General features: G+C 38.6%; 1 protein-coding gene across 4 annotated transcripts in view; it reads right to left on the bottom strand.

Moving 5' to 3' along the window:
• Nucleotides 1-24378, bottom strand: part of COL14A1 (collagen type XIV alpha 1 chain) — a 183273-nt gene that overhangs the window by 80428 nt on the left and 78467 nt on the right. For all 4 annotated transcript variants that reach the window (XM_079796342.1, XM_079796344.1, XM_079796345.1 and 1 more), the window contains exons 21-27: nucleotides 21443-21565; nucleotides 20220-20369; nucleotides 17125-17241; nucleotides 10272-10418; nucleotides 6479-6535; nucleotides 1932-2071; nucleotides 220-343 (exon numbers count right to left, since the gene is read on the bottom strand). In XM_079796342.1, coding sequence (XP_079652468.1) covers nucleotides 220-343; nucleotides 1932-2071; nucleotides 6479-6535; nucleotides 10272-10418; nucleotides 17125-17241; nucleotides 20220-20369; nucleotides 21443-21565 — 858 coding nt within the window. The remainder of the gene's footprint in view (nucleotides 1-219; nucleotides 344-1931; nucleotides 2072-6478; nucleotides 6536-10271; nucleotides 10419-17124; nucleotides 17242-20219; nucleotides 20370-21442; nucleotides 21566-24378) is intronic.

Genomic DNA, 24378 nt, shown 5'->3' with positions numbered 1-24378 from the left:
CAAAGAGGGGTCAAATACATGGTGACGGAAGGAGACTAGACTTCAGGTGGTAAGCAAACAATAGAGTCTACAGTGGTCATATTACAAAGTTGTACACCTGAAATTTATATAATGTTATTAACCAATATTATCCCAATAAATATAATTCAATAAAGGTAATTTCAGTAATCACTAATAGTTCATTACTTTGGGTATTAACTGGGCTTTCTTTGGTCTTACCTGTTTTTGTATTTCCTCCTTTGTATGAAATATGTTTAATTGCATCAAGAAGAGTCTCTTTGGTTTTGTAAGTGTTTAGCTTAAATTCCGTTCTGGGGTCATCAGTAAACTGAACCATTGCAACCTGGAGAGAGAAGATATGTTTGTTTTTACATATATGTAGACTCCCCCCCCCAGGCCAGATAAGATACCTTCAATTTAATTTCTTACTTAGTCCACAGTTTCCTTGGTTTAAAATTCCATACACATTACATACCAAGTCTGATGACACATTAAATAGCATTTTTTCTCTGAGTACCTTTCAGAAAGTACTTTATTTTAAAAATCTATCTCTACAGACTGACATACCTCGATATGGAGGTGGGGGAGGAGAAGAGATCAAGCAAAGAACTGTCATTTTTGTGAGCCTTCAACTGCTACCAGTTTATTGAGATCTACTGCAGATGTCACTATCTTTAGGAAACCTCCTCCGATCCCTCTTTCAAAACAAATTGCTCCCTCCCTGAAATGCTTCAGCAACTTTACATATTTGGCACTGATATCCAAAATTCCTCAGCTGTTCTTCCAAAATATATTCCAGAGCTGTTCATTTCAGTGCATCCCATTGCTACCACCTTCACCCAGACCCCCATTATCTCTCTGCTGGACCATGAGAGCAACATCTTAACTGGTTTCTCTGCTTCCACTCTTACCCTTATTAATATTCATTCTATAAAGCAGCTTTTAAGCTTTTTGAAAAAGCTTATCAGATCTTTTCTCCCCATACTTTCTGCTGGTTTCTATTGCATTGATGATGACACCCAACTCCTTCAATGGTCCATAAGACTCAAAATAATCTGGCTTTTGCCTACTTCTTCCACCTCTTCTCCTGCTCCCCACATGCTCACTCACTATATTCTAGCTACAAGTTTTAGAGTCTGAAGCCTCAAGTCTCATTCTCATCTTAGGTCCTTTGTACTCACTGTTTTCCGTCCGCAAATTCTACTCTCAGATCTCCTTTGTAATCATTTACATCTCAGTTCAAAAGCCACCTCCTCAAGAGGCCTTAAATGACCACAAAATTTCAAATACCCTTTCATACACACACACACTTTTAAGTAACCCTCAGTGAATTTAAATCCTATCACTCTGTTTTCAGAGCTCACATCCCTACCTTGTGAACTTACTTATTTTCCTATTTATGTTTATCTCTCACTCTCCTCCTCTCTATGTCTTTAAGAATATGATCACCAAGAAATTAGAGGCATTGTTTGTCATATTCATTATGACAGTACTATGTCTGGCCATAATAAATCCTCAGTAAATATTTGTTGAATGAATAAATTAGTTTTATGTTTTATTTGATTTATACTAGTGTGACCATAACTTCTATCTTTCAAGACTTTAATGTCTGTGAGAGCTGGGAAAATATTGAGTATATCCACAAAGGAAATACTCTATCCTAGTATATATTAAAGAAACATCTGCTGGCATGGCCATTCTAACCTGTCTTAGTTTGCTGAACTCAGTAGCTTTTAAGGATTAGCATCTTCTCAGTCTCTGTCAGGCATCAGTGAGCTGCTTCCAAACACAGACTTATGTATTCTCTCATTTAGGGATGGATTTGATCATTATAGTTCTTTATCTATATGCCCTGACTAATAGCCATAATAATGCATTAGAATAGCTTTTTAATGCATATAGTAAAGTAATAATTGATCTATTAGCATTACCTGAGTTCCATCTGCACCTATCTTGTTCAGGGCTCCAATGGTGTTATACAGAAAATCTGTGATCTTGTTGAAATTTTCATCTCCAATACTCCAGGATCCATCCACCATAAACACCAGGTCTGCCTTGGCAGCTTTACATACTGAAGACCAAGAATAAATGTTGAATCAGACATAAGAAGAAAACAAAGTTGGTATGAAACCAACAAAGCAGGTACCAATTTCCCTCTGGTAACTCATGCTTTTTCCCAAAGAAAAGGTATCAATCTTTTCAGGTTTATATTCCAAGCTTTTGCTCATTATGCTTCCTGACCACCATTTCTCTTCTATGTTCAAGGTTCCTATTCATGACTCAGAAACTTCTACTGAACACGTGAAATTAGAAAGGAAAAAAAAAATCCACCAACCTCAGTCCCAAAGAATAGAAATGAGAGAAGAGAAAAATGTGGAAGTGAGGTGATTTACAGACAGAAGAATCAGCAAACACTTTCTAGTGCCTACTGATTAGGAGGAAGTCCAAGCTATCGCCCGGGCACCTTGTCTTCTGTTTGTTCAGTTGGTAACTTCAGAGTGATTCAACTTCAAAAGGAAGACATGTGACACCTACAACTTGATATGCATTTGGGCTGAGGTCATAAGCAAACTTTAATTCCAGCCTCGCTCATTCTGTCTGTGACTTTCTGCCACCCATTGATACATGCCAAAAACATACACTAATGCCAGCCCAGGGAAAATATGATCAGTAGGTATAACTGATGATAACACTAACAAGCAAGCAAAAAATATACCAACAAAAGCCTACTCCATTGAAAGCATTTTAACTGTCATTTTTGGCACCATGTGCACTTTCAAATGATCTATGCCTCTTTCCCTTTCATTAGGTTAATAATCTGAACCTTCTAAGATTAGACGAGTGTTATACAAATATTCTTTGGGATAATGCGCCTTTCTCCTTTCTTTGGAAAAAAAAAAGCACCCTCATTTGGTTTTATTTTATTAAGTGCAATGTTATTCCCTTAAAGCTATTTATAATGTAAAATAAACCATCTCCAAGTGAGGTAATACTCCAGGAACAATAAGGATCTGGTGAGGTTGTTCTCATGGTTGCTCTGTGATTTGTAAAATTGTACAATTTTATGGTTTGAGTTTAAAGCTGAAAGGGACACAAGATCTGCTAATAATAGGCTTATAAAGGAAAACCTGGTCCTCTGTTTTCAAGGAAAGATGAAAACTAGATTAGGTTTCATCTTCAAAATGAAAGCAAAATCTATTTGAATAGATCATCAAAATGAAAAATCAATAAATCAAAGAAAATACATCAAAATGCATGAAGAAATTACCTCTGGGATAGGAAATTGTATTTTTAATTGTTTATACTCTTTTGTACTTATTAACATCTATATATATAAGAGCCTAAGTGGCCGTCACAACCGAAACAACAGAACGGACAACCAAATAGGCTGTGTGGGGTGACCAGGTTGGCAGGGGGGTTAGTGAGGGATGACCAAACGACTCAGCAGCAGGCTGCATGGGGCGACCAGGCCGGCAGGGGGGTTAGGAGAGACAGCCAAACAACTGAGCAACAGGCTGTGTGAGGTGACCAGGCCGGCAGGTGGGGCAGTTGGGGGCGACCAGGCTTGCAGGGGTGTTAGTGAGGGACGACCAAACGACTGAACAGAGGGCTGTGTGGGGCGACCAGGCTGGCGGGGGCGGGGGAGCAGTGAGGGGCAACCAAATGACTGAACAGCAGGCTGCGTGGGGCAACCATGTTGGCAGGTGGGGCAGTTGGGGGCGACCAGGCTGGCTGGCAGGGGGGCAGTGAGGGGCGACCAGGCCGGCAGAGGGGATCAGTGAGGGGCAACCAGGCTGGGGGGGGGCAGTTGGTGGTGACCAGGCTGGCGGGGGGGGGGGGGCAGAAAGGGGTGCCCAGGCCAGCGGGGCATGACCAGGCCGGCAGTGGGTGCAGTTAGGGATGATCAGGCAGGCAGGCAGGTGAGCAGTTAGGAGCCAGTGGTCCCAGATTGTGAGAGGGATGTCCTGGATTGGAGAGGGTGCAGGCTGGGCTGAGGGGACCCCCGCCCCCCATGCACGAATTTCGTGCACCAGGCCTCTAGTTTGTTTAATAAATACTCAGTATTACTTTAACAATAAAAATTTATAGGCTTTTTAATTGAACACACTCAGTACAAACAGAGCCTAAGATGAATAATGCATTCAAGAAGCAAAAGCCCCACCATTTAAAACCATCCTAAAAAACTTCAGGAGCAAGTTCTCTGCCCTGTCAATCCTTACTCTCACAGACCCTGCACACATCTTCCATGAGCATTCATGAATGTCTATTGAATGATAACCATGTTCAGCTATAAATAAAAATACTCTGACCTCAGAGAGTTTTGTGATATCTGCACATCAGAAATGTCTAAATAGTAAATTTATCAATGAGGATTTTGCTTTCAGTTCCAATAGTGAAAATAATCATAACTACTAAGACTAGAGAAGGCTGCAACTGAAGACAGAAGAAGAAATATTCTGGCACACCAGGTAGAGTACTAGTAAATAGCATTAGATGATGCAGGACAGCATAAGACATGTACGGGAACTCTGAGCTGGGCCGATGTTGCTGTGGCTGTCTTACAGTTGACAGGTTGGAAGAGATAAATTTTAAGGTCAAGGTCTCTTCCAAATCTAAAAGCCAATAAAATAAAATTGAGTAAAACAATTTAACATTTAAAAGAATGCAGTCACTGTATATTACTAATACGGAAAAATGTTAGACATTAATTATTATGTGAAATGAAGTGAGTCACTGAATCTAAGGTATGATCCCATTTGAAAAACATAGAAGAATTATATCTGTCTGATATATGCATCTGTAAGATATATATCTATATATTGTATTGATATATGTCTATATATGTATCAGGTAGACTTTCTTAAAGGAGACCAAACTGGTACAAATGGGTATTTGTGGGAAGTGCTCTTCTCCCATTTATTTTCCTAACACAACCTGGGAAATGAGTTCACCAAATAGGCTGGTCACTGGAATGCTAGGAAGGATGCTGACCTTTACTGGAGTTTCTCATTGCCTCTTTGTTTCCCTGACACGTACCCTCTCCAGCATGTGACCCCACTGACTTTAAGCTGCTGTAAGACAGGAACAACTTAGTTTTCATTGTATCCCTGGTACACAACAGGTACTCTAAAATACACGATGAAAGGAAGAACTCTTCCAAAACAACCTTCCAACTACATGTTCCACCTTTATCCTCTCCTCCCCCACACCCTCTTGTCCATTGCACCAAGGTTATTTTTCTCAAACACTGATTTCCTCAGGTCAGCCCCCCTCCATAAAACTTCTCATGGCACACTATTTCCTTTAAGATAGAGCTCACACTCCTTATTCTGCAACACAAACCACTTTGTAACTCTATCTTCACTCTTTTCCATGAGCCACTCATTGTTTCGCAAACACACTGTGCTTAGATCTTTCCATGACTGAGTGCTCTTCTCTTATTTATTTACCTTTAAACTCATTCTTCAAAATGTAGATCAATTTACAAGTAATTAACCTGCATTAGCATTAACTGTTTTCATTTCTGGACAACCACAGTTGGAAATGAGTCCATTTCCAAACTCATATTCTTGACTGGTCATTATAGGCAAACACCTATTCTCTTGCAATACTGAGAATAAACAGCAATCATATATTACTACTGCATTCCAAGTGCCTGGCATGGGAGCTTTGAGAATGACTAGTAGAGTTAATAAATGTTTATTAATGGAATTAAAAAAATAAACAACCACTTCTATGTTTTGAAGTTTTTTTAGAAAGTACCTTAACAGCTCAGGTAAAGAGGTGATGAGAAACTCTTGTGATAAAGATAGAGAGAAACAAGTAGGAGAGCCATTTCAGAGGTAAACCAGGGAATTATTACCCCGGGTAATAATTATCTATATAATAAAAACCCAGTGGTCATAATGCTGTAATGACCAAAGACCGATCACCAGGAGGTGCATTGAAGAGTCCGTGGCGCCGGTAGGACTTGACACTGGGTGTAGTAGAATTATAAACTAGATTCTCACTCACAAAATTACATAACTATTCTTTGATGAACATTCACTACTCTGATATTTTCAATGAAATAAACACAATGCAATTTTGTTAGAAAATCTGTAATTACATGGATATTTATCTATTTTTTAAATTCAATATATCTGATATATTATAGTGTATAAACTTAAGGTGCACAACATGTTAAGTGAATACATTTGTATATTGTAATATGGGTGCCACTATAGGGATATTTAGTACCTCTATCACATTACATAATTATTGTACAATGTTGTCGTCAATGTTCATTATATTATGCAATACATCTGCATGTCTTATTTACTACTGGTTGCAAGTTTGTACCATATCAGGATTTGATAAGCATTTGTTTTAAAGAGAAAATATATTTTATGAATACTTTGATTTTTAAATGATCAAATGAACAAAGCCAACAAAATCTTAAACCTAAAATCACATCATTATTGTATTTTTCTTTTACCTTCTTTTGCTGGTGGAATGGTTGGAGGAAAAGTAGGTGGTTGAGTAGGAAGCGATTCTGTAGAGAGGAAGAAAGAGCATCAATTAGCCATTTCATCTGTGGCGAAGACAGGGAGGTCATGAAGTAATAATTCTTTAGGGGACTCAATGACTGGGACAGATCTCTTCTTAGAGAATTTAGTGACTTCTATAAGTCAGCCACAGCCTGTGAAAACCGCCTCCATCCATCCCCTCAACCTTAGAAGGAAGGCTTGAAATGCCATTTCGCCACAGTTCAGTTTACCCAGCAGGAGTCAATACAATCAGTCAACTACAAAGTGATTCTAATGTTGATTTAAGGCAGGAATCCTGCCAACCTATTTCACTTTAGTCTCTGGCTTTTCACACATGTAAACATCATTTCCATTCTGCCTAAGGAAGGATTGACCATCAATCCTTGTTCAATAGCACTTTCCCCCTTCTCATCCTGTATCCGCAGGATGTGGTCCCCAATGGAATCTGATTCACTCTCTATTCTACCCAGACTGCTTCTGGAAAACTTTCAGTTCTGAGGACCAAATGGCAGGACATCAGGAGACCACAGATTAGTTCAACCTGGATGATGAAGGATGACAAGTCCATGTAACATGTGGAGGTGTGGTTTGGTTAACAGACCTGGTGATACTTCATCAGAGGAGTGACTAACATACCAGAACAAATCACCAGGAAGTTGTGCATCATAAGGCAAGCATCCTAAATATTATTTTTTATGTGTTCTTTTCTATCTTGTTTGATGCTAAAATTTTAAGACTGAGAAAATTCTTATTTTCCCAGTTTAATATGTGGTAAAATCTTCAATTAATCATAGCCATTAGCAGAGGAAGATGTTCAGCTTCGGGAGACAGTAAGTGCCAAGTGGCTGGAAGGATTTGCGCTCAGGCAGACTGGTTATTTGCCGGGAATGTTGTAAAGGGAATTCCTTCACTGGCAGGAAGGTTGAAAGAGATGAATTTTAAGGTCTTTTCCAAATCCAAGAGCCAATAAAATAAAACTGAGTAAAATGATTCAACATTTAAAAGAATGAGGTCATTGTATATTACTGATATGGAAAAGTGTTAGACATTATTATGTGAAATGAAGCAAGTCGCTGTATCTATGGTATGATCCCTTTTGTGAAACATAAAAAAATTACATCAGTCTGATATACTTATCAGGCCCATATATATATATATAGTTATATTGATATATGTCTATATATGTATCAGGTAGACTTTCTTAAAGGAGACCAAACTGATACCAATGGGTATTTAGAAGGAAGAATGAAGAAACAGGGAGGTTGACAATGCACTTTATACCTTCTGTTGCATTAGTATGAATATATATCACTGTTGTCTTTTAAAGGCAACTTTTGAAGCTAAAACGTTTCAAAAGTTAAAGGGAGAGAAACCTTAATACTAAAATCAGGTTTGCAAAGCTTTCTTTAAAGCACCACAAAATGCTATTAAAGCCAGATTTATTTATCTTAAAATCTGTGGAAGCAAGAGGTATGCATTTTTTTTAAATGAGGAAAATTGAGGCATGTCCAAAGTTCAGTCAATAAATCAAGAACAAATCAATGGGGGCTATGGCAGACAGAGGGCTATGGCAGACAGATCAATATGTTTGAGCAGAACATCTGGGCAAAGAATCCCTTGGGTAGGAAGAACAATAAACTGGTGACGCGTGTTTATACTCTCTATGTGGCATACAGATGGCCCCTGTCTCCAAGCATATGAGGGGCTGTCACATAGAAGAAGGAGCGGTCCTGATCTACGTGGCTTCAGATTGCACTAGAGCCAGTGCGTGGAAGCTGCAAAAAACAGATGTTCCCAACATAAGGAAACATTTACATCAACCAGAGCTGCTCAATTTAACCCTCAGTTGGTAGTGAAGAGTCGTGGGGTTAATATTAGGGGAAGGAAAGTAGACCCGGGGTCACAAACTAAAATGTTTTCAGAGGTTAGGCAAGTAATGAATATGAGCAAAGAACTAGCCCAAACATTAAACAGTAACAACTTGAGATCACAGACACTGTCTAAAAGAGACAGCGGTTACTGGTTCCAGCAGATTGGCACTGTGAGGGTAAGTGTCCTGTGTTGTCAGAACTTTTGAATTTTCGAAACTTTAAAAAGTATATATTTTTTTCCAAAAAAAAAAAAAACCCAACAACAAACCAACATGTCTGACCCCATGGCCATCACTTTGTGATCTCTAAGTGATGACAGAAAGTATTTGTTCAATAAGATACAAATTGAAAGCTTCTCAACACATTCTCTTTTACTGGATTTTCACTGGGCTAAGAGAGTAGCTATTTAATTTTATTGATGAGCCAAAGAAAAGCCCAGAGAAACTGAATTGCCTAAGGCCACAATGCTTGAAAGGGCCCCAACTGAGCCTGTTTGATGTTAAATCTAGTGCATTACCAGGGCTCTAATAAGTTTAAAATTACATGATCCTCTATCCATAAAATAGAATTCTAATCAGCAATAAAAAGAAACAAACCTCTGATACTTTCTACAGTGTGAATAAACCTCAAAAAAATATGCTAAATTAAAAAAAAAACATATGCTAAGTGAAAAATGCCAAATGCAAAAGTTTATATACGATATATTTCATTTATAGGAAATGTCTAGAAAAGGCCAATATATAAGAAAAGAAAGTAAATTGCCTGGGGCTGAAGATGGGACTGGGGATTGACTGAACAGACATGAAACATATCTTTGGATTGGTGAAATGTCTCAAAGTTGGATTGTAGTGATGGCCGCTCAACTCTTTGTATTTAAAAAGTATTGAATTGTACATTTGAAACGGGTGAATTTTACGTATGTGACTTATACCTCAAATACATGTGTGATATAATGTTGAATATTTCAGTTATGAAAGTCTTTGGATTAGAAAAAAATAGATGATTCCATTTATTAAACATTGTTTCTCCGTGTTTGAAAGCCACACATTGATGATTTCTTTCCACGTGTCCCAGATCAACTGAAAGACTGATCTATTGCCAGTAGAAAAAAAGCGTCACATAGATGACAGAGGGGCTTCCAAAGAAAGCCCACTGCCCACCACCTCTTCCGACACAGATCCTCAGGGATTTTGAGTTTACGTTCAAGACTCCGAGTTAAGCACACAAATGTCCCCCAGAATTCACTGCAGTTCAAATCATGTTAATGCCTGTGGCCTCTAGGTCAGGAATCCCTGATTAACAGCCATTCCAGGAAGCTGACACTCTCCTTGCTCTTTAGAACATGTAAAAAGTGCTTTGTTTTAATTTTATTCTTTGCCTTTCCCTTCAGTGCATCAGATCTGCAGCCAACTTGGAAAAAGTACAAGAGCCTCTTAAGTAGGCAATAACTCTAGGGTCAGTCAATTGGAACATGTTGGCTCCATGCCCACCCACATGGCTGTGGTAATATGCCATTGTTTTAATGTCAGGACCCGGTCCTTAAACTTCATTTCACGCTCCACATACCACAAGTGTTCCTTATGGGTATAGATCACAATATAGGTCATTGTTTCAAGCACTTTGCCATCATATGGCCTTATAATTCCTTGTGAAGCATATGGAGGATGGGAAAATACCATACAGAAGCATCAATGGGCCACATGCAGTGAATTCTGAGCCTGGATAGAAGGAATAAAACTTGTATTACAGATATCCCTGGGCAGAAATAGCTAATATTCTTCTAAGTAGAATAAAGTTTTTTTTAACCCAAACAGGATGCCTAAGAACTATTTGTGGAGATGGGGATCAGGAGAGAAGGCACTAGACTTACGTGTTTTTTCCATTATGCTCACACTGGGTCCCTCAGTCTCCTGAAGCTTTGTGTAAACACTGATTTTATATTGTGAATCAGGCTGAAGTCCATAGAAGCAATGCCTGCTTGTCCCTCCACCCACAGTAGATTCTTGCTTTTGTGTATCTATAATAAAAACAAAACACATGAACATGAAATTTTAAAAAACAGCCAACCATAGGTGATTTGCTTCTAAAACACTTAATATGCCTGGCCTAATCAGATAACTCTAGGATGAATTATACTTGTTCGAGGAATTATCTATTTATATAAAAGGCTAATATGCAAAGTGTCCCCTCGGGAGTTTGACCAGGAAAACGGGAGTTCGATCACTCACTATGCCATGCACTGACCACCAGAGGGCAGTGCATAACATGGTGGGCAACTAGCGGTGGCTGCAGGGCACAGAGGGAGCGAGGGAGGCAGGAAGGCAGGAGGCAGGAAGCAGGAGGTGGAGAGTCAGGGAACCTGATCAGCCCTGATAGCCAGCCAGGCCTAGGGACCCTACCCGTGCCCAGATTTCATGCACTGGGCCTCTAGTATCATATAATTGTGTAGTTTTTTAAAGAATCACTGTATCACACAAATTTCCATTTATGTGATTTTCCCTCTAGAACAATTATGCAAATTTCCTCCTAGAATGATTTTCATCTGATCCTTAAGTAGTATCCATTTAGCCAAAACCTTACATAGCTTTATTTCTAGAACTTCAAAAACCAGTGTTAAAAATATATTTGAGACACCTGGGGAATGGAAGCATCTATATCAGTGGTTCTCAACCTTTCTAATGCCGCGACCCTTTAACACAGTTCCTCATGTTGTGGTGACCCCCAACCATAAAATTATTTTCGTTGCTACTTCATAACTGTAATTTTGCTACTGTTATGAATCATAATGTAAATATCTGTGTTTTCTGATGGTCTTAGGCGAACCGCTGCTGTAGAGCATGCTCTCTGGTTGGGGATCTCAGTGACTACATCATACATATTATTTAGTGATTAAAAAAACTCCTTCAAAATGTTATCTGCAGCTTATTAAATATAAAGAAAACAGAGAAAACATAAAAAAGACCAGTTGCTTTTTTAAGTGCAAAATGCAAAAATGTTACTTATTTTTTTTCTACTTTGAAAGTATAATACCTATTAAATTTCAATGTATATTTTAACATATAGGAACAAAACATATATATATATATTACAATATACATTTGTCAGAACAAACATAACATGTGTTATTTAAATTTCTGTCAATGGACAAATCCTGATTTTTAAAAATATAAACTAAAGCCATTTGTTGAGTGAAATTTAAAATTTATTTTTATAACTGTGAATATTAAAGAGTATCAAAGTGAACTTTATAATATAATCTTTAGTAATACATTTGTTCAGAATGAATTAAGGTCTACTTCAATAATTTCTTTATCATGTGTTTTGCAAAATGACCAAATGAAAACATTACTGAGGTGTTTGTGAGGTTATATACTGCTATGAAAGGAGTTTGATAGCAAGGAAATGTTAGAAACCCTGTGCTCTGCTTTACTGGTGTCCAAGTTCAGTCTGGCTCAGCACCCCACTAAAGCTGCTTCTTTCTAACCCTTAACCACAACTTTGGAGCCTCTTGCAAGCTACTGTGAGCCACCTGCAATGCAAACATTTCCTAAATCCTATGCGTGAATCATATTCATCCATCGCCATTAAAGTTTCCAGGGACTCTCCTGGAATCAATTCTAGAAATGTGCTTTTCTGTCATCTCCTCTATTTCTTGTGGAAACCCATGCACTTTACAGACCCTTGACAATAAGAATATAAATGGGTTTTACTGCTCAAAAAAAAAAAATCTACAAATCTTTGGAAAACTGGAACAGTGACTGTAAAATTAATGGGAAACAGTATGGTTTGATTCCCAATACTAACAAAGAGGGGTTACATGAATGGGGGTGTATCCATGTTGCTTTTGGCATGTGTGATTCATGTCTAATGCCTTTGCCCTAAAGGAAAACATTTAAACTGATCAAATGATGACTAATTTCCTCAACCCCATGTGCCAAAAGCAGGGAGTTAATTTAGTTTTTGGAACAGGGAGAAAAAATTTTGTCTTTGTGCATTCATTCTTATGAAGCATGCTCTGAGTTGTTGTCATGCTGATAATGATGCCACAATTTGACTCACCAAAATATCCTAAGAGTAGTTACTGAGATTCCCCAACTAAAGAATATGCAGGATCCAGGATACTCTGCTGGAACTTTATGATATACTAGTAAATGCTCCAGTTCCCCAGGTGTCTCAAATACCCTGATCCCCCATCATAACGTTACAGCTTCAAAAAGTTTAACCTTCATCTGGAAACAGCCAAGTGCCCATCAATAGATGAGAGGATAAAAAAAGCTGTGGTACATTTACACAATGGAATACTACGCAGAAGTAAAAAAGAAGGATCTCTTACCCTTTGAGACAGCATTAATGGACCTGGAGACTGTTATGCTAAGCGAATTAAGCCAGTTAGAGAAAGACAAATATCACATGATCTCACTTATAAGTGATAAAGAACAAAATAAACTGATGAACAAAATAGGTCCAGAGATATGAATGCATGAGACAGAAAAACAGATCTTAGTGAAGGAAGGGGGGTTAAAGGGAAAGGGGACACAGATTAACCAAAAAACATTTATGGCATAACCCATGGACACAGACAATAGCATGGAGAAGGCCTGGGGTAGGGTGGGAGTGGGATGGAGCAGGGCTAAAAGGGAGAAAATGGGAGACATCTATAACACTGTCAACAATAAAATAAAATTTATAGAAAAAAGTTTAATCTTGAGAGTAGGTTGTGTTTCATGATCCCACCCTCTTTTTTTTAAGGTAGGCTCTCCATTATGCTGCAATTCTCTCTCTTTGTTAAAAAGAGAAAATTGACATTTCAACAGCTATACATCAAAGACAAATTGAACATCCTTTGAAACTTTTTTATTTTAATAGACAGAAAAGAAATTCACCGAGTTATGTAGATGAGGAAGGGAATATAGTATTTGGGCCCATGTCATGTGTAAATACATGAACTTGAAGGAAAATGTTATGTTGAACCTCAGATGCAAAGTCAAACTCAAAACAGCTGGAGAGAGACAGAACTCCAGGGCATCCACAGAACTAAAGGAGGCTCTCATGGGGTTCTGATTTACCCAAGACCAAACGTCTCTGTCTTTGGTCCATCCTACTATTAACCAAAAGCCTACAATTTAATTTGGCAAGTGAAGGACTGACTCAAAAGCAGATTTGATTTCAGTCTCTCCTGAAAGGACCTTATCCTTCTGGTAATCGTCTTTTTGGGGCATGTCTTGGCTATGTAAAATGTAACAATATTTACATGGGTAGAGGACATCTGTTATTTTCACGTGTCTTGCATTTAATCCCTCTTTCTTTGAATCCATTCTTCCCCACTGTTGGTCTTTAGGATTTGGAAAGGACAGGAAAACAACCCCACTCTACCTCCAAAAAAAGGGGGGTAGAAGTCAACTAGATCCGACCAGTCAATTTATTTCATGACCTTGAATTCAATGATGGATTTAGGGGCATCTGACACAAACTGAGCCAATATGGCTCAGTTCCTGGACTTTTGTTAGTTATTGAGAAAGAGAAGCTCTTTTTTTTCTTTTTTTTAAACAAAGACTGCTAAGCTAGAAGCTGAGAGGATGTAATTCTGGATCTGACTGGGGCCACCTCACAGAATCTGGCTGAGAATGAAGGCAGAGGAGAGTAGAGCAAGATGAAGCAAGATTTAATATCAATGACATTGTTTGAACACCTAGATCCAGAAGTGCCTGAAGCCAGATACTATTGAACTTGGCAGTATATTAGCCAAGAAATCGGTCGTTTTGCTTAAGTCTCTTTTATCTGCACTTTTGCCATTTACAAACAAACAAACAAACAAACCTGAATGATACAGCCTCACTACCTTTGCTGACAAAAACCTTGGAAATGTGTAGGTTTTTCAGATAAAAACCTCAAAAGAAGTAATTTTAGAGACACTGAAGCCCAAAGAAGAAAGTTGACCAGCAATTTTGGTTAGAACAGAGGTCTCTCCACTGATTTCATCCCAAAACATGAGTGCACATGTCCAAACCATAGGGAATATATATGTATGTATGTAAGTGTGTGTGTGTGTGTGTATATATATATATATATATATATATATATATATATATATATGTGTGTGTGTGTGTGTGTGTGTGTGTAATTTTTTAAAAGAAAGAACCTGGAAAAAGTTACTTGTCAAACAGTAGGAATTTGCCAGAGGTATTTAGAAATAGGTCAGCCTGGGATAAAGTGTTTCTCCAACACATGGAGGAATTAGGTCACATTTCTCTCTATTTCCTCTGGGGTACAAACACTAAAGTTTCTACACAGGCAATATATGTAAGCCAATGGGAGCTATTACAGAGTTAAAACAGCAGGGACTCATCAGCCCATGAAAGAATGGACATCTGACCACAAGTCCTTCAATGCAGTGGTCAGGATGATGATCACATTTCTCTGTGAGATAAAGAAACTCAACCTGAAACAAGCTCATAGAGACAGAGAACAGATTAGTGGTTGCCAGACACAATGGGTGAAGGGTGGGAGAAATGGGTGAAGAAGGTCAAAGATAAAAAAAGAAAGAAACCCAATCTAATTTGTTCCCCACTCCAATGTAGAAAGACTATTCCTTGACCTAAATTGTATAAGTTAAAATATTTAAACATATTCCTCACTGCTATCTCCACATTCACTCCCCACACCCAACACTCCTTTTTGAGGATATTGATTAGAGTCTGTTGATGTCCTGTAGGTTAATGATATTCAGCTAGATAACTGGATAAATCAGATGTAGGCTAACTAGGCTCATAAATCTCTCAGCTATAAATGTTGATGAAAAATAAATACTTTTGTTCATTCTTATTTAATTGAAACTATTGAGTCTCTGTTAAAGAGGCTTCCAGCAGCCTGACAATTATACTGAAGGAGTACAAGTTAACTTAACTTGAAGATAAGAAGGAAATGTGGACTCATATTTTTTTGCTGTGAAGATCCTGGCTTCAGAAAGAGCTTATGGATTACTAGATCAATGTCACTGGGCACATCAATCATACTCTCTGATAAGAACCCCAATGTTGTTTTGCAAACAGGCTAAACTAAAAGCATTTAGTTAAAAATACTTATGGAATTCACTAATTCCACTGATAAGCCAGTTTTCACATAATTTTATGTAAATCTACATAATTATAATTTTTATGAAAGATAATAAATATATCCACAGGAGCCTATGTCCCTTCATGTCAACTTCTTGAATGTTATAAAAAGATAAAAGCATGAGGGGGTAATTTGGAAGTGTGATTTTTATCCTTAGTGTTTTTTAAAGCTTAACAAATGCCAATAAACATCAACCCTTCCATATTAAAGTGTGAATTAGCTAGTTGTTTAAAGATATATGAAACATAACTCAAGATTTTATAGTTGTTTCACAAGGAGTTGCATATCTTTCATCTACTACTGCTTAAGCATCCCAGTAATCAGATTAAATACAACCACAGAATCGCTGTGACTGGTCCTGACTTTCCCTTACTCATGTTCATTTGGGAATAAAGCCACTCACTTATGTTTAGCCCATGTCAGGCTAAAGGAATTCCTACATGCTCACACACAGAGAATCAAGGGATTAGTGGCTTTAATTCAGCCACTAATTGTTGAGACAATGCCTTGGTTGGGTGGGTAGAATCTCCTCTCGTGGTGCTCTTATTCTATTCTCATATTCTCAGCATTGTGCCAAATGCTGTCAGAACTCTGTGCTCACAAACTGTGCTTTCTATTTTCAGGACTGGATCAAAAGTGGGATTTCTGCATTTTAAATGTAGTTATAGCCAGGGATATATAGGCTACTAAATCCATTCTTATCCAGACCCCCAAAATTAGCTCTTTCTGTTTTTTTTTAAAATGGAGAAAACATTATCATTTGTCCAGAATCTAAAAAAATTAACAATTTTATTAGCTTAAAAGATTTTTAAAAAATCATTGGGGATTCTCTAGTATCTCCCACAGTTTTCTCAACATAACATGTCTTTTCTACTGATAATACAAATCTGATTAAGGTAATTTTCATTATTTCACCTTATTTTCTGAATATTATCCACGCTAATAATGTGGAAAGAGAATTAACAAAAATTCACTTTGGGGGAATCAGTCTTTTGTTGTTGTTCTTGACATTTTAATGAAGATAAACAGACATTTTTAGTGTTTCAACTTCGAAACAAATCCAAAATTGTAGATGTACTTGAGAAGTGTAATGCTGGAGAAGCTGCCCTGAACAGCACAGATACAGTATACCATCTCCTGAATGAGAGTCTGTTGCTCACCAATTACCCCAAAAGTAAAAAAAATCACTAAGAAAAATATTCAAGTCAAACTTAGATCCCCACTGAATAACTACCACAGTAATAGCACTAATTTTAATGTATGTTAATCCTGGCTATTAGGTTCCTATTACCAATAGCAGCTAACATTTCTCAGGTGCTTAATGTGTGCAAAGCAGTGTTGAAAGTTTTATCTCAATTTACTACTCACAGGATGCCAGCACATCAGCACTATGATCCCACCATTAACAGACGAGAAAGTGGAGGTTGGAGAGGTTCAATAATTGGCTTAACCAGACACTTTGACTCCATATCCTGCATGATCCGTAACACAATATTGCCTCCTCAATGAGAGGGCTCTGGTCTAATGTTATGTGCATGTTGTCCATAGTGACTTGCACAGAGCTAAGTCCTCAATCCTTGACAAAAACAGATGTGATGAATTGTACTTACCCTGAACGGATTCTATAACTATCCTGTAGGCAGTGGCATGACGGTGCACCTGCCACTGAGCACACAAGCTGGTCATTTGAATCTGGTCTGCTTGAAGATCGGTCACACCCAAAAACACTGTAAGGAAATAGAAACAGAGCTACAGCACACTGCAGACAATGCCAAATGTCCCCTAGTCATCTGTGAACTTTAACATGATAAAATTCGAATTCAAAGTTCCTCAGTGAAAGGTGGGAAGAAACCCATCAACTTACAATACATTTTTTTCACTAAAAAATAACTTTTATGACATGAAAAAGCAGTTGTAAAGCATTGTGTATTTTTTAGTCTGCCATAATTGTAAACAAGAAAGGAAATATTCAGAGGAAAAAGACTAGGTGCAATGGATGCTGAAATTATGGGTGACATTTAATCTTCCCTCTTTAGTTGTTTTCTAAATTAATACATATTACCTTTATAATAAAAATTAAATACAATATGTACTTATCAACCAGTGAAGCTTAAATAAAAGGGAAGAGCAAAGTGGACAAAATGGAAGTCTTACTCAAGGGAGAGCAGTTTCACATGGACTGGCCTTCAAAGCATGATTGAATAAGAATGAGCAAATTTTTGAAAATCTATAATAATAAAAGGGTAATATGCTAATTAGACCGGATGTCTTCTAGACATCATTCTGGATGTCCTTCCTGACCAAGCTGGGGCTGGAGGGAAGACAGTGTGGGTCCCGGGTGCCTGCGGGTAGCCCGAAGGAAGCCAGCCCGGGTCCCGGTGCCTGCTGGCAGACAGAGGAGGGAAGCTGGTGCCGGCAGCCTGGGTCCTTGAGGGAAGCCAGTGCCAGCAGCCAGGGGAAGGAAGGCTTACTCTTGCATGAATTTTCATGCATCAGGCCTCTAGTTTAAAAATAAAAGATTTAACAGATTCCTATTAATCTTAGAAGACTGTGATGTTAAAAAATGATTCACCAAAAAGTTATTTTGGGAAGCAGTAAAACTATTGTTTCTCTAAGACAACAGAAGAGTAAGCATACGATGTTTATCATTTAATCCAAGAAGAAAAAGCAAAAAATTAATAATGTTTGCTTTCTCTAATGACCTCTGATGCTCATCCATCTCATTTTTTCATACTTCTTCCTCACTCTTAGCTACCTAATAAAATTTTTTAAAAAGCTCAAAATTATTTTTCAAATTGGTAAAGATAATCTTGTCTAATCACAACTTACATCTGTATATCGTTCCTTTGTATTAGAATAGAGAAGATCTATCTTACTAAGGCCAATTAAAATGCCCTTTGTGCCCCCATGAAAAAGAACATTAATAATGATTCATATAACCACACTAAATTTACAAACAACTGAAATTAATTTAGTTGCCATTGTATGGAGTTTTATTTTGCTTAGGAGAAAGGGGAGAAAACATATAATAAGCTGCTCTCATTTTTACTTTGATGATAGAATGTAAAACAATGTAATACTCTCAGTCTTTTTACATCTATTTGGAATACCCAACATATTTATTAAAGGAGAGAAGATGGATGGAACAGAAGGAAGAGGAAAGCAAACAAAGGGTGGATAGAAATAAACAAAACAGAGTAAGGAGAAGAGAGATGGATGAAAGAATCCTAGAGTCAGAAAAATGGCACAGACAGAAAGGGTAATCTAGAAAGGAACTGGAGATAAACTGGAGGAGAGAGGAGGTAGAGGTTGGGAAAATGCACCGGGGCTTTTAAGGCATTTCTGAGGAAGGACTGTAGGGTTGCTATAACAGCACAACAGGAAATGCCTTGGAGGTTAAGGCAGTGCTCAGAAGAATAGCACTTGAACAGCCAAGTACAAGATGAGGACCACAGTCCAAAGTCTTGCCAGATCTGTTGAAGACAGAGACTATTTCCTTTGAGATTAAACTGACTCTGTATCTAGCCTGTAAGATTTGAAGATACTCCATATAAGAGTTGCCTCTAGGTGGCCAAATATAGGTGGCTTGGGAACTGGTAAAATATATACCCTATTCTTGTACAATTCCATGTATCCGTTTAATTGATTAGAGATGAGCATGAGCTAGGAGCCAAAGGCATAAAGCACAACTACTACAATAGTAATGGTAGTTGTTAACTGAGCATTTGCCATATGGTGGAGACTTTTAATATGTTATCTGTTTAATCTTCACAATCAGCCTGTAGATGGTTATTATGATCTTCATTATAGCGTGGGGAAAACTTGGGCTCGGAGAAGCTAAGTAATTTGCTCAAGGCCATAGCTAACAAGTAGCAGATTTAAGGCTCAGACTTTTGATCACACCATGACTGTCACTCTCTAGGGTGGGTCCATGCACTCAGGATGAATTTCATTAACCTGTAGCCAAACCATTTTTATGTTGGACTTTGCTGTATTATCTTTAATGTGTATTAAAAATACTGGTCTTCTGTTTAGAGTAGTTATGTGGGTTTTGGAAAGTATTTAAGTAAAAAAAAAAACAAACTGTACGTCGACTTAAAGAAATATATTAAACAGATGGTGGGGAAATACACCAAACATCAGCAATACGGAACAAACGGCTAGAGTTTGGAAACACTGCATTATGCCACGGGTGTCTGGGAGTCACATATGCCAATGAGAAGTCCCAGATGGTGGGAGAGCATGAAAACCCTCAAAAGGTAGAGAAGACTGGTGCATATATCTTTTAGGCATGGGGTGTGTGTGTTTGTGTGTATTGTGTGTAAGATAGGGAGTGGTGAAAGTTTTGAGAAAAGGCAATCTCCCCCCCTGGCCCAACTTTAACTGGCATGGCTGTGTCATGCTACATGCTACTTGGAAAATTTCACCTAATTTGAACAATGCCAACGAAGACTTTCCAGAAGGAAATCCTATCCGCCACCATCAAGTCCAGTTGAACGCCAGGCTCTGACAGTCCGCTTGCCAGCCAGGACTCTGAACTACAGCCCGAGTTAGGAACACACCTTTCTTTCCACGAAATACCATCCAGAAAGGGCTACGCTGAGGAAAAGAAAAACCAGCCGCCAAGTTGAAGAAGGAGTTGAGTTACAGTAAAAACAGAGAGGCAAAACCACACATGGGGCTGAGACAAGGGCATGGGCCTTACGTGTTTTCACCACGCCTGTCAGGGCGTCGCTGAAGCCAGAGGCCTGGGAGGCAAATATCTTCACATTGTAGTCCATTCCGCTGAGGAGGTTTGTGATGAGAATGGTGTTAATGTTCGGTCCCACGAACGTTTCCAGGGTTGGGCCAGCAACTGAAAGGAGAAAGAGCATATTTTGGTTACAACAGAATATGAAAACACTCCTGAAGTGAACTGTACTTAGTCACGGTTTCCCAGTTGCCCAGGATTACCCAGCAGCGCTGGGGTTTGAATCCAGCCCCATCCAGCTGTAAGACGGGCACACCTGACTACCATTCTTGGGCTTTCCCAGGGATCTCGTCCTTTTCTTAAATATAGCTCTTTTCTTTGTGCTCACTCAAAGAAGCTGGCCCACCTCACACTCCTCCATCCGCCATACTGAGGCCTTCACAGTGGAGCTACTGTGTGGCCACAGGCTCTGGGACACTTGCCCAAGTGAAGAAATTATTCTCAGTGGCCCCTTCCCAGACACCCAGTCATTTCTTAGGTAAGGTCATAGCTTCATCATTCTCATGATCTCTACCCTAACCATCCTAGAAATGCCTTTTTATTTTCAAGAAAGGTAAGAGACTCTTCCCACTTTTTTAAAATAAAAATATGTTTTTATTGATTTTTTTTAGAAAGAGGAAGGAAGAGGGATAGAGAAATAGAAATATTGTTGAGACAGAAACATCATCAATCAGCTACCTCCTGCATGCCCCTTCCCCCCCCCCCCCCCTCCCCAGGGGATCAAGCCTGCAACCCAGACATGTGCCCTGACCAGGAATCGAACTGGTGGCCTCTTGGTTCCTGGGTCAATGTTCAATTGTTTAGCTATACTGGTCAGGAAAGACTCTTCCCATTTCTTAAAGCCAAAGATAGATAGAGATATTTCGTCAAAATAAAAATAACTAATCTTAAAAGACATTTCAGCCGAAACCGGTTTGGCTCAGTGGATAGAGCGTCGGCCTGCGGACTCAAGGGTCCCAGGTTCGATTCCGGTCAAGGGCATGTACCTTGGTTGCAGGCACATCCCCAGTGGGGGGTGTGCAAGAGGCAGCTGATCGATGTTTCTCTCTCATCGATGTTTCTAACTCTCTATCCCTCACTCTTCCTCTCTGTAAAAAAATCAATAAAATATATTTTTAAAAAAAGACATTTCAGCTGCCTAATCATGCTAACAATATATGATTTTAAAGTATACTTACCACTAACAGGTTTGTAGACAACCCTATATCCCTTTACAGGGGAAGATGGGGGATCCCACGTAATACGCAACCGGTTGTACCATTCTTCTGAGACCTGTAAGTTTTGGGGACCAGATGGTGGCACTGAGCAGGAAAGAAAAGGAAAAACAGGATTTCATGTGGTTTCCATCTCTACAATCTACAGTATTGTTAACAAAATCTGAGATATCTTCCCACAGTGTTAAAAAATATTTACAGGTGAAAATACACTAAAACACATGGTGAGAAACCTTTGAGGGTCCACATCTGTTTTGAATATTAAGTATATAGAAAATAATTGTGCTTGTGATGAAATGCTTTCATCTGAAGATCAGCAGTTCATTCAATGTCACTTTGGTGTCTTCTTCCGTTAATTTTAAGTAAAATTGAACTGAATAGTGTTTATTAAAATTTCTATATTCATGCCACTCTGTTCCACTATCCAAGTATGTTTGTTGAGCAGTATCAAGGGTGATCACACAATAGTAATGATGGTAATTCTCGGAGGTAAGATTCTGATGATTTTTTTTTCTTTTATCTTCTTACTAGTGGCCTGGTGCACGAATTTGTGCACATTAAAAGGAAATTAATTAGAAGAAATATTTTAATATTGCTATTCTCCCTTTCTCTATAATAGAAGTGTCAACCAAATTCATGATCAATAATGACACATGGAAACACACACATGCAATTCACGCCAGTGAGAGCTTTATATGTATCACACATGTGCAAGTCAACTTAGCCTTTTATAGATATAGAATAAAGTTGCTTAACTAAACCTGCTTTCTGATTTAGCTAAACTCTTTCCAGCCCAGTGAAGTACCCCAACATCTCTTTCAGATAATTGTCAACAACACAGCAGTAAATATCAACACGAAGCAGATTATTATTATAGATCATGCAGGGAGAACAAAGGATAAAATATTTAACTGCAGCAGTGTTTGACTATATTCTGTGCAGTGAGAAAACCTGAAATCATTTTCAAGGTCCACCATTTCTTACTTCTTTCAGTCAGGCCAAGTTTCTAAGCTTTCTAAATCTCCATTTTCCAGCTAATGAAAAGAAAATATGATTCTACCGAGTCTCCTATCTACCTACTCCAGGACTTCTGTGAGGATCAAATGAGATGAGGCACGGGAAAACACTTCACAGACATTTGGTTGCAGTGTAAAATGTTTCCAACTGGATGTTCCTGGGCTGAAGAAACTGCAAGGAGGCTAGTGGCTAGGGAGAGGAAGCAGGGTGTTGCTAGGTGACATCATTACCCAGAGCCCATAGCAACTGTTTTGGGGCCGGCCATGGGATCTTGGCAGTTTTGGCTGAGATTTGGTGGGCTGTCACTCTGGGGTGGTGGCGGGGCCTGTGTCCCACTTGGGCGAAACCAAGTGTTGCTTTTTGGTTGCTGTTTCTCTGTGCGCATCATGGCAGCTCCTGCATTGAGCATCTGCCCCCTGGTGGTCAGTGCACATCATAGCGACCAGTTGGAAGGTGGGAAGGACACTTAGCATATTAGCCTTTTATATAGATAGTCTATATTGTTTAAAATTTTATGTTATCATTTATCAACTTTTTAATCAAAACATTAAAGCCATTTATATGGAGGACCTTTATAAACTATTGTGCATACTGATGGATAATATCCTTATCATTTTGTTGTTGCTTCAATTTAGTTGTGTTGACCACTGTTTATAATAACACTTTGAAATAATTTTACTGTGTAGCTATTGTTACATGTGATGGTAGTTCTTCAATGAGATTTAAGTCATATTTCTATAATAATAATCTTTAAATAGTTTTTATTTGTGTGAGTATATATGTGTATTTAACATGAAACCCTTTTGCAAATTATGCTAATTTTTAATATATGAAAGTTAAATCTAGATCTTTGAGCCCAAGTCATTGGCAGTTAAAGGGAGACGCTTTGCCTTCCCACCTCCTTCCTCCCCTTTCACTCTCCCGACAGTGAAGGGGTTTATGGTAAATTTATGAAATATTAGAGTGTTAACTAACAGTTAAAAACCAACTCAGAACAGCAGAATTTACTAATCTTATTTTAAACCACCCTTACACGCATTTTTTAACAACCTGGATTTCAGACAGATAAGGATGGTGTCTTTAAAACACATAGTAAGGCCGAAACCGGTTTGGCTCAGTGGATAGAGCGTCGGCCTGCGGACTCAAGGGTCCCAGGTTCAATTCCGGTCAAGGGCATGTACCTTGGTTGCGGGCACAGCCCCAGTAGGGGGTGTGCAAGAGGCAGCTGATCGATGTTTCTCTCTCATCGATGTTTCTAACTCTCTATCACTCTCTCTTCCTCTCTGTAAAAAATCAATAAAATATATTTTTAAAAAAATAAAAAATAAAAAATAAATAAAACACATAGTAAGTTGGGTGAATATTATTTGATTGTCTTCCTTACTTGCTGTTTAAGCCTGTGGTTTCCAAGTATTTATATAGCAGCAAAATAGCAAAATATGCTAGAAATTCCAATGTGTTGATCAAAGTCAAGATCAAATCAAGATGCCCATGTGGGGGTGCAGTGGAAAAAGAGCTTGGAGCTTTCCCACTGCTCTGCTCTTCCCTGCCTTCTCTCCTTCCACATGATCCCTGAGGAGATAACTGTAGCAACTCTTAGAATTCACAATACCCTGAGTGATCTTTAGCAAAATGTGCAGGCTTGGTGGAGGTCTAAGTGAAAGAACTCCAAGCATGTGGGGAGGAGGGAGAGATGCAACCACTGTCAAATAAGGAGATAACACCCATCGGCTCAGCTGATCAGTCAAGACTTGGGTCTGCAGTTACAGAATTTTAGTGACTTGCATACTTACTTGAAAAATTCATACTCAGATGCCTAGAGTACAGGATTCAGCTCTGGCCACCCTTCTGCAGCAAATCATATTTAACCATTGGGTAATTGT

The sequence above is a fragment of the Cnephaeus nilssonii genome (assembly GCF_951640355.1).
Source record: "Cnephaeus nilssonii genome assembly, chromosome: 18".
Lineage (NCBI taxonomy): Eukaryota > Metazoa > Chordata > Mammalia > Chiroptera > Vespertilionidae > Cnephaeus > Cnephaeus nilssonii.
This window is presented reverse-complemented; position numbering and strand designations above follow the sequence as displayed.